Source organism: Mus pahari, chromosome 10 (assembly GCF_900095145.1).
Source record: "Mus pahari chromosome 10, PAHARI_EIJ_v1.1, whole genome shotgun sequence".
NCBI classification, from domain to species: Eukaryota; Metazoa; Chordata; class Mammalia; order Rodentia; family Muridae; genus Mus; species Mus pahari.
Genome location: NC_034599.1, coordinates 101,271,938 through 101,283,337, shown reverse-complemented (window position 1 = coordinate 101,283,337; position 11,400 = coordinate 101,271,938). Strand labels below are relative to the sequence as shown.

Below are 11,400 nucleotides of genomic sequence, written 5' to 3'. Positions count from 1 at the left end.
TGTTTGCATGCCAGAAGAGGGCACCAGATCTCATTATAGATGGCAATGAGCCACCGCGTGTTTGCTGGGAATTGAATACAAGACTTCTGAAAAGAAAAAAAAAAAAAAAAAGACTTCTGGAAGTTTAAAATGTAAGACCCTTGTAGTTTAAAGATGTGTGCCACCACAGCACATAGAAATTCTCCTGTGTTTGGTCCCTTTTACTGTCAGCAGCATTAGAGGATTCTTTTTATTCTGTTTCTTTGCCATCAGAATATCATAGAATGGGATTTGGAGTGTAGGTCAGTTATAATAAAGTGCTTGTTTGCCACTAGACCCTGGGTTCAATTTCCAGCACCACTACCCTAATGAAAATGTGCTAATGTGTTTGTCTATTATCCTCCCACATAAAACATAATCTTAGAACAAGTGGTGGGCGTACACCTTTAAGCCAAATAGGGAGGCAGAGGCAGGCAGATCTCTTTGAGTTAGAGGCCAGCCTGGTCTACAGAGTGAGTTTCTAAACTGTTTTTAAAAACCAAAATTAAATTAAATTAAAATTAAAGACATAGATCCTGAGTCTCCCTGTGTTGCCCAGACTGGTCTCTAGTGCCTGGGTTTCAACACTGTTCCTACCTCAAACTTAGACTTGTCAGTAAATGCCTCTATGTGTGTACAGTACTGTTCTCAGCTTCCCTTGGCTGCTCTGATTACTGCAGCTCTCCTTCATCCAAAAACCAGTTGATACCTGAAGCCATAAATACATCTTGTTTATAGTGTTTTTACATATTTTGTTGCTACATAGTTCAAAATAATGCTTTTTTCTATTTTACCTAAGTACTTAACACTCACGTTTATAATTTTAGAGAGAAAAGATTCATTTTATTGCATACTGTAGAAGCCACAACATAGGTTGTTATTTTCTTTCATTATTAAATTGAGAGCTTTAACCTTTTTGATTAAAGATAGAACTTTATAACTCTTCTTTAATATATTCCAATTGTGAGCAGTGTTTGTACCCATAATTTTAAAAATGACGACAACTTGAATGTTAGCACTGTGGTATTAAGATAGTGCATCTGGTAATATGCTGCTGCTAAATGATAGTGGGTACCATGTGCATATGTCTCAGGCCTAGTGGGGCAGAGCACTGGAAAGTCTTATCATGCTATTCAAAACTTCCCAATTGTTTGTCTTTAGTTTTGTGGTTAGTATTTTAAACTGCTGACTATTGGCAACTGAAGTATTAATGTGAAACCAGGGACAAGGGTGGAAAGCTGCTTTATTTATTTGTTTGTTTGTTTATATTTTGCATCTTTGACACAATTGAAATTTCTGTTTGGTAGGTTTTGGGGTTTTTAGACAGGGTTTCTCTTTGTAATAGCCCTTGCTGTCCTGGACTCACTTTGAAGCCTCAAACTCACAGAGATACACCTGCCACTGCCTCCAGAATGTTAGGATTAAAGGCAAGTACCACCATGCCCAGCCACAAATGAAAATTTAATGGAAGTTTAAAATGGAAGACCTTTGTAGATATCCTTAGAAACATGTCTATTCTTCCTAAACCAAAGTCAATACAATATCTCCAAGATTAGTGTTCTTTAATGACTAGAGTTTTGTTTTTTGTTTTTTATAAGAAATAGGATATTTAGGGACTGGAGAGAGAGCTCAATGGTTAAGAACACTTGAGTGCTCTTCCAGTGGTCCTGAGTTTAATTCCCAGCTATCTCATGGTGTCTCACAACCATCTTTAATATGGGATCCAAGGCTCACTTCTGGTGTGTCTGAAGAGAGCAATAGTATAGTTACATACATAAAATAAATAAATAAATCTTTAAAAAAAAAAAAAAAGGATATTTAGAAGTAACCAGGAACAAATGCGGTAAAACATGCCTGTAAGCCCAGTAGCTAGGGGGTCAGATTTCATCATCACCTACATAACAAGTGTGAGACCAGTCTCACAAAAGTAGAGGTAAGTGAGATAATTCAGTTCAATTATGAAGACCCACATGGTAGAAGAGGAAAACTGACTACCACACGTTATCCTCTGATCTCCACATATATGCATGATATTGCATGCCCTTTTCTACCACATAAATAACCTTTATGAAAAATTTTAATCACTCAAAAGTTACCAAAAAAACAAAAGGATTGAAAATGGTAATTGAATGAGTTAATTATGTATTAGACTGCTAAAATAAATAATATTTTATGTCAAAGACTGGCCTCAAGTGTATTGTGTTCCTGGAACCAAATTTATCTTGAAACCTTTGCTAGTTTTGACTGTAAGGAGTAGGTTTCCTAAAATACGAGTTCCCATATTGCTTTAAAAAGTACAAGTAAGCCAGGCTTGAAGAAGTACACCTTTAATTCTAATACTTTTGAAGCAGAGGCAAACAGATCTGTGCAAATTAGAGGCAGCCTGATCTAGTAGTAAGTTCTAGGACAGCCAGGGTTATAGAGAGAGACCCAGCCTCGATGAATGAATCAATCAAGAACCAGATAGATGGATGGATAAATAAATTAATAATGTAATTAGGGACTGGAGTGATTGCTTAGTAGTTAAGAGCACTAGGTACTCTTCTGGAGGACCTGTGTCCTCAAACCCACATACAGGCTTACAGCCATCAATATCTCCAGTCCCAGGAGATCTGACACCCTCTTCTGACCTCCAAGGATACTGCACACTTGTACACAAGTTGATGTATGGGCAAAAACACCCTTACATATAAAATAAAAATAACAATTAAAAATATTTCTTTAAGTGCAAACTAAAACATAATGGTGCATGTTTATTATCCTAGTACTGGAGGTGTTGGCAGAAGGGTAAGGAGTTCAAGTCCAGCATTACATAGTATGATGGTTTGTATATGCTCAGCACAGGGAGTGGCACTATAAGAAGGTGTGGCCCTAGCCAGGCCTGGTGGCGCAGGCCTTTAATCCCAGCACTCGGGAGGCAGAGGCAGGCGGATTTCTGAGTTCGAGGCCAGCCTGGTCTACCAAGTGAGTACCAGGACAGCCAGAGCTATACAGAGAAACCCTGTCTCGAAAAACCAAAAAAAAAAAAGAAGGTGTGGCCCTGTTGGAGTAGGTGTTTCACTTTGGGTGTTGACTTTAAGACCCTCATCCTAATTGCCTAGAACCCAGTATTCTGTTAGCAGCCTTCAGATAAAGATATAATACTCTCAGCTCTGCTGCACCATGTCTGCTCGGATGCTGCCATTCTCCAACCTTAATGATAATGGACTGAACCACTGAACCTGTAAGCCAGCCCCAATTAAATGTTGTCCTTTATAAGACTTGGATTGGTTATGGTGTCTGTTCACAGTAAAAAACCCTAAGACATAGTAAGTTCAGTGTTAACCTGGCATATGTGAGACCCTATAGGACCCTCTGCCCAATATAAAACAGAGACCAGGCTAAGGATATGGTTTCAGTGAGTAAAGTACTTACTGTACAAGGATGAGGACCTGTGTTCAGAGCCCATGCACCTTTTTAAAAAAAAAAAAAAAAGTGGAGTTTGACAGGGTATACCTTTAGTCCCAACTCTGGGAAGGTGGAAACAGGCAGATTTTGGGAACTCTAGTCCAGCAGATTCATTGAGCTGCAGGAGTTTTGTTGTTGTTTGTTTTGTTTTTCAAGACATGGTTTTTCTATGTAGCTTGGACTGTCCTAGAACTTGCTCTGCACAGCTGGGTGGCCTCAAACTGACAAGAGACTTACCTGCCTCTGCCTCCTGAGTGCTGGAATTAAAGGGAAGTGCCACCACTGCCTAGCATGAGAAGTCATGTCTTAAAAAATTAGAGGGCTTGCGAGTTGGCTCAGCAGGTAAGAGACTGACTGCTCTTCCGAAGGTCCTGAGTTCAATTCCCAGAAACCAAATGGTGACTCACAACCACCCATAAGGAGATCTGACACCCTCTTTTGGTAAATAAATCTTTGGGCTGGAGCAAGCAGGGACTGAGCGAGTGGAGTTGACCGGAGCAAGCAGAGGTCCTAAAAATTCAATTCCCAACAACCACATGAAGGCTCACAACCATCTGTACTCATATATGTAAAATACATAAATCTTTCAAAAAAGTTAGATATGTTTGTTTTTAAAGGAATTTTAGAAAAAGATTATGTTATACTTTGATTTGGACAAAACAAGATAAAGAAGTATCCACTGTTGGGTAAAGACACCTGACAGACTGAAGTACATCTCCAGACGCACATGGGAGGAGAAGAGAACTGACTTCCACATATGTGCTGTAGTATTCATGCTTACACACACACACAGCATATCAGCTGAGCATGAAGTTCAGTGGTAGAGCACTTACCTAGCATGCTAAAGACCCTGGGTGAAAGGCCCCCAGCTCTAAGTAGGTAGGGGTGCAGGGATAGTGTAATTCCAATGGCAATAGTTTGTGCCTCAGCCATAAATTGGATTCTGTAGTAGGATTTTGTTTTCAGTGGTGATCCCCTTAGTGGCCTCACCACTTGGATTCTCAAAGGAAAACACAGATGTTCAAAGACGAATCTAGGCATAGGGGATAGAAAAGACAACCAGCTAAACTACAGAACTGCTACAAGGAAATCTTTGGTATTTCCCTCAGAATTTCTGTTCACTATTTCTTATTCCTTTGCTTTTGTCCTGTTTGCTTGCCTGTTCTTTTGTTTGTGATAGGCTCTCACTATGAAATGTAGGCTGGCCTTGAACTCATGATCTTCCTACATCAGCCTTCTGAATGCTGGGATTGGCTTTTTTGCAATATTCACAGTCACACACAAAGCAAGTATCAATGTGTAGCTTTGCCTGCAATTTGCTTTGTAGATCAGGCTGGTTTGCTCTCCCAGAGATCCACCTGACCCCCAGAGAGGTAGGATTAAAGGTGTATGCCACTTTGCTCTTTTGGCCATGGGAATTTTACAAAATATTTGAACCATAACATAATCCTTGCATTGCTTGGGGGCATGGTGTGAGGTAGCACTTGACTGCTTGACACAAAGAGTTCTATAAAAAGTATGCTTTTTTTATTCTCAAAGAGGTATCTTATGTTGCTTGCTATGTAGTGCTGTGGATTGAACCTAGGGCCTTGGCTATGTCAGGCAAGCAGTCTACCACTAAGCTATAAATGCTATCAACTAAAGTTATTGTAGAGACTTTAAGAACAGAGCAATCACTTTGACAGGGCTAATTTGAGAGATAAGCAGTGCTTTCAAGAAGCAAGGTCTGATGAACATAGTAATCCCAGCTCTCAGGAGGCTGCGGCAGAATGATCATAGTGAAATTCTGTCTTTAAACTACATCAACAACAGGGGCAAGAACAGTGTCTCAGGTTAAGAGTATGTACTATTCTTGCAGAAGACCTGAAGTTAGTTCCCACATCAAGTAGCTGGTAACTGCTTATAACTCCAGTTCCAGAAAGCTCTGATGTCTCTAGCCCCCTTGGGTACCTGCATACATGGACATGGACATGTATACAATAAAAAGCCCCCCTTTACGTGGATGTCTCTGTAAACTCACACTACGTCCGTTGCCTTTGCATTTATTTAATCTTTATCTTAAAGATTAATTATTAATCTTTATCCTCTCATCAGAAACCACCTATTTGGTATAACAAGTATAATGAAGCAACTGACTAAAATTAAGCCTAGTTAAAAAGAAAATTTTACTTCATAATATGTATGTATGTATGTATGCATGTATAATGACTAGCTCTGTAATCTTGAATGAACTATTTCACGTGAGTAGGTTTTCCATATACTCAGGAGAGTCTCCATTTACTAAAGTTGGAATGATAATTGTGAGGAATGTCTTTGTAATGAATTGTTCTATAAAGAAAGGTAGCCGGGCAGTGGTGGTGCACACCTTTAATCCCAGCACTTGGGAGGCAGAGGCAGGCAGATTTCTGAGTTCGAGGCCAGCCTGGTCTACAGAGTGAGTTCCAGGACAGCCAGGACTACACAGAGAAACCCTGTCTCGAAAAACAAAAACAAAACAAACAAACAAACAAACAAAAAAATGGCCTACCTATGGGAGTCCTGGCTAGGCTGGACTAGTAAGTAGTCCATTCCTGTGGTAAAGGATCATCCATCAAAACTGCTGGAACAGCACCCTTGTCTGTTGAGAATTATAGTTACCTTTTGGCTTAGAAATTCCTAAAGCTACTGATGTGTCCATGTGGTGAATTCAGAATATACAATTTCTCAGTAGTGCTTTGCTCTGGCGATTATTCAGTGTTCAAATGGCAAACCTCGTGTTTTGGAGATTGAATATACAGATGTGTACCTCCCTCCTAAGGTACTTTATGCCAAGGGGTATCTGGGAATGGTTTTATTCAGTTTTTTGTCTTTGCAACAAGAACTATCTAAACTATATTAGCTACATTTGATGCTGATAGCAAAAAGCCAACAAGATTTATTGTGAACCCTTAAAAACTGGACCAGCAATTTAACAACTAAAACAAAATGTTATCACTAAGGTATAGGTTTTGCCTAGAGTAGTGGGATACATCTTTAATTATAACATTGGAGAATCTAAGACGAGTTGTTCTCTGAGTTTGAAGGCCCCCCCCCCCCCACACACACACACGTAGTGGCCATTCCCTTTGAAAGCTTAGCCTTTAAGAAGACTGAATTAAGCCTAACCCTGGTGGTATACATCTTTAATCCCAGCCCTTGGGAGGCAGAGGCAAACAGATCTCTGAGTTCTAGACTAGACTGGTCTACAGAAGGAGTTCCAGAACAGCAGTGCTACACAGAGAAACCCTAACTTGAAAAACAAATAATAGCAAAATACAAAAATAGCAAATAATAAAACAGTAAGAGTGAAATAGGTTGAAAAATGTTCTATTTGACAAACTAGCAAGGTAAAGTGGATATTTGACTCCATCTAGTTTTACCTATTGATAGTAGTCCTTTTTTGAGAATTTTTTTAAAAGATATAGATATAGATTTATTTATTTATTTATTTATTTATTATATGTAAGTACACTGTAGCTGTCTTCAGACACTCCAGAAGAGGGAGTCAGATCTTGTTAAGGATGGTTGTGAGCCACCATGTGGTTGCTGGGATTTGAACTCTGCACCTTTGGAAGAGCAGTCGGATGCTCTTACCCGCTGAGCCATCTCACCAGCCCCTTTTTTGAGAATTTAAGGCTCAAAGTAATTAACCTTTATTTAAATCCTCACTTTATGATCTGTAATAAGCTTTTTACATAGACTAATTAACATAATATTTACAATTATTTTATCAGTTAAAAATTGTTAATCCCAGGGCAGTGGTGACGCACTCCTTTAGTTCCAGCATTTGGGGACAGAGGCAGGTGGGTCTCTGTGAATTCTAGGCTAGCCTGGTCTAGTTTCAAGAGCAAGTTTCAAGAGAGTCAGGGCTACACGGAGGAACCCTGTCTTGAAAAAGAACCAAAACAAAACAAAAGAAAGAGTATTGTTAATCTCACTTTATAGAAGATAAGGGCCTTTCTGAAGATCATGGAATAGAAGCAAGATTCAAATTTAAGGAACCTACTCCAGAATCCACATTGTTTTAGCATTTTTTGTTTTTTACCTTTATTTAAGAGAGAATGTATCAGTGGATAAGTGTTCCATGTGTGCATGTAGAAGTTAGAGAACCACTTGGCAGGAATCAGTGCTCTCCTACCATATGGATCCTGTGGATTGAACCCAGTTTGTCAGGTGTGGTGGTAAGCACCTTATGCACTGAGCTATCTTACTAACCTGGGTTGTTTGTTTATTTGTTTGTTCATTTATTGGAAACAGGGTTTTCCTGTGTAACCTTGGCTGGCCTGGAATTTGCTATGTAGACCAGGCTGGTTTTGAACTAAGAATCCTCCTTTTGCTAACTCCTGAGTTTTGGGAGAACCCATGATCTCCCAAATGAAATGCGCCGAGATACACTATCTTCTGGTTTGGAAAGGTGTCAATACCAGTTTTCCTACATGGATAAAGCTTAACAGAAAAGTATAACCCTGATTCTCCCTTCATACAGATCTCTCTTTCCTGACTGGCTCCTGGGGGTAGATTCCTTGTTCCTAATACCAAGCACAATTTGGTGACTAAATGAGCCAAGAGGATCTTCTCTGTAGTCCTAAAAGAATTTTGTGTTGACATTCAGCAGCTGGTCATCTAGCCTCTCTGAACATGGTTCTTTATCTGTAAAGTAAAAGTGTTACTTCTTGACCATTTAGGGGATTAAGTAATATAGCACACTTAGCAGTTTCTGGCTCTGAATAAATGCGTAGTATATGTTAGCAATTTTTATTGGTATTGTTCTTTAGATTTTAGAACAATACTTAAGCAGTTTGTCAGAAACTAGATTGTAAGACCCAGTTAGGTGGTCAGTTTTGCTTTGGTTTCATTTAATAAGACAATAATCTTATTCTATGTATTTCTCTTGACTCTTTTGGTGCGAAAAGCAGAGAGGTAAAGCATTATTTGACAGATGTATGGATTCAAGCAAGAAACTGAGGTCCAGTTGCAAGGAAATGACTTGTATAATTCAGAGCCCTATCTGAGGAGACACAGAGGACCCTAGAGGGCGGAGAGTGAACACAGCGCAGGGGCTAGTTCCAGAGTCGCATCTTCGGTTAGTTCAATTACCAGCGTGGGTGAGGGTCCCTTGTCAGTAAGCAGAGATCCTTCCCCTCTCTGCTCCAGTATATTGGCTGGCTCATATTAAAACTTTTTTTTAAATGTAAAGTAGCATTTGTGACTTATCCAAGATAGGCAGAGCTCTCTAACTAGAGGTTTGTTGAGACCCCTTGTCCCACCTGTTCTGTGCCAGCTTTCCCAGAGGCTTATTTGCCAATTGTTGCTCCTCAGACTTAGGGTTAGCTTGCTCTGTAGGCTCCAAATCTGAATGGTGATGTTGCCGCCGCTGTCCTTGTAACCACCACCACCATCACCACCACACTACCGGTATTGCTGCTATTGACCATTCACAGTTTGCTATTAAGAATATAATCTGCTGTGGGACTCTCACCTTCCTCCTTTCTTCCTGTCTTTGGTGTTGTACTTCTTTCTCCTGGTGCTTTTGCTGTACAACCAATATGTTAGACATTGAGGTTTCTAGCTTATTACCTCTCCAAGGAGACGTGTTAGCAACAGTAAAGAAGGCAATTGAGAGAGAACCTATGCCTCTTTGCTTACTAGTGTGGGAGTGAGGAAAGGACACTTGCTCAGAACTCAGGAGAATTCTCTACATGACCTGGAGAAGTAACTGGGCATAGCCTGCACAAGGACAGTGCCTTGGCCTGCTGGAGGCAAGGCGGAAGACAAGATTTACCTTCTCCCCACCACTTCCCTAGACTTAATCTCATTTGCCACACACAGTATTCCAAGTCACTGGCATGAAACAAACAGCCTTCTCATGTATTGGTGAATATTCTTATTTTTCATAAAATGTTTCAGCCTTGGGATTGGGAAGGCCATCTGTGCCTTTCTTTATCTGTTACTCTTAAGGGTTATACTTAATGGCTTTTTTTGTCTTTCTTTTTACAGGGAACTCTAATGATCCATGACAAAGAGGTCACTCTTGAGTACGTACCAAGCCCAGATTTTTGGTACTGTAAACGAGTAAGTACTAAAATTTCTACTTTAGAAATAAGCATTCCAAAGGCACTGTTCTACTTGCCACCTAGCCTACTGTTTTCTTGCATTACATTCAATAGAATAGTCTTTAAGAGAAAAAGAAGTTAACATTCCACATCTCCATATCTCTAGGCATGCTACCTAGGAAAATTTTAAGCCATACTCTTATTGGAGACCTTATTGCAGTGAGACTGAAAATTCAGTTTCAGTTTCTTGTTTTTTTTTTTAAGATTTATTTATTTATTATATATAAGTACATTGTAGCTATCTTCATACACTCCAGAAGAGGGCGTCAGATCTTGTTACGGATGGTTATGAGCCACCATGTGGTTGCTGGGATTTGAACTCCGGACCTTCGGAAGAGCAGTCGGGTGCTCTTACCCACTGAACCATCTCACCAGCCCTCAGTTTCAGTTTTTATTGCTAATAGTTTAAACTTAACTACAAGGTAAGTGTGCTGGTGTATGCCTTTTATCCCAGCTTTTGCGGGGTAGAAACAGGCAAATCAAATCTCTCTGTTTAAAGCCCAGCTGGTCTAGAAAATGAGTTCCAGGACAGCCAAGCATACATGGTGATCTGTTTCAAAACTAACCACCACAACAAAAAGTGATTTACAAAAAAATGTATAAAGTTTATGATGCATGGTTTATCAAGTCAGAATGTGTGTGTACATATACATACACTTGAAACATTTTATAGATACACATATAGATACATGTATAATATATATGTATATGTGTGTATATATATATAAGTGTGTGTGTGTATACATGTACGTACGTGCATACCTGGGAAGATGACTCATTGGTTAAGATCACTTGCTGTGAAACCAAGAAAACATGTATTTATTGCCCGATTTCTCTCTTTCCCATATAAAACTCATGTAGAGCTGTTCTTCCAGTTTTCTTATTGTTGTGGTAAAACACCGTGATGAAATTAACTTAGAAAGGAAAGGTTTTATTTTGTCCTACAGTTACATTGCATTGAGAAGGCAGAAATTCAAGTCAGCAACTTGGAGGCAAAAACTAATGCAGAGGCCATAGAGAAATGCTATTTACTGGCTTTCTCCCCATGACTCACTTTGCTTTCTTAAACAATAAAACCCAGAAACACCCAGCAAGGGTTTGCATTGCCTACAATGGGCTAGGCCCTCCTATATCAGTCCCAAATTAAGAAAATGTCCTAGAAATTAGTCTACAAGTAATCTAATAGATATTTTTTTTTTCAAGGATTGCTCTCCCCAGATGACTCTAGCTTGTCTAAAGTTGACCAAATTAAAAAAAAAAAAAAAAAAAAAAAAAAAAAAAACCCAGGACAGCTGTACCTGCCTGTAACTCCAGCATGGGGCAAGGTGGACAGAGACAAGTAGGTCCCAGGAACTTGTAAATTAACCTGCAACCAACATTAGATGAAACACTGAACTGCAGGTCTGAATGAGAGACCTTCTCTCAAAAAATAAGATGGAGAATAATAGAGGAATACACCTGATATCTTCAAGTCTCTGCTTGCGCACACATGTGTGCACACAGAATAAATAAACAATAAATTATATATGGTTTGGAGAGATAGCTTAATCAGGGAGGAACTTGCCATGTAAACACGAGGACCTGAGTTTGATCCTTAGGACCCATAACAAAAATCACAGGTGTAGTGGCGCATACTTGTAACCCCGCTCTGGGGAGAAGAGATAGGCAACTTCCCAGGGCTCCCAACCCAGCTAAGCTGGACTACTTTTTTTAGATCCAGGCAAGTGAGATGACTTAAGTGACACTCAAAGTTGAACTGTGGAGGTGGGTGCGTGCATGTGCGTGCACACATCCCCCCCCCCCC

The 11,400-nt window shown here is 39.7% G+C and overlaps 1 protein-coding gene across 6 annotated transcripts in view; it reads left to right on the top strand.

Moving 5' to 3' along the window:
* The window catches only part of Rbm6 (RNA binding motif protein 6), a 97,288-nt gene that overhangs the window by 61,069 nt on the left and 24,819 nt on the right, over positions 1–11,400 (top strand). For all 6 annotated transcript variants that reach the window (XM_021206598.1, XM_021206600.1, XM_029542888.1 and 3 more), the window contains one exon: positions 9,481–9,555. In XM_021206598.1, coding sequence (XP_021062257.1) covers positions 9,481–9,555 — 75 coding nt within the window. The remainder of the gene's footprint in view (positions 1–9,480; positions 9,556–11,400) is intronic.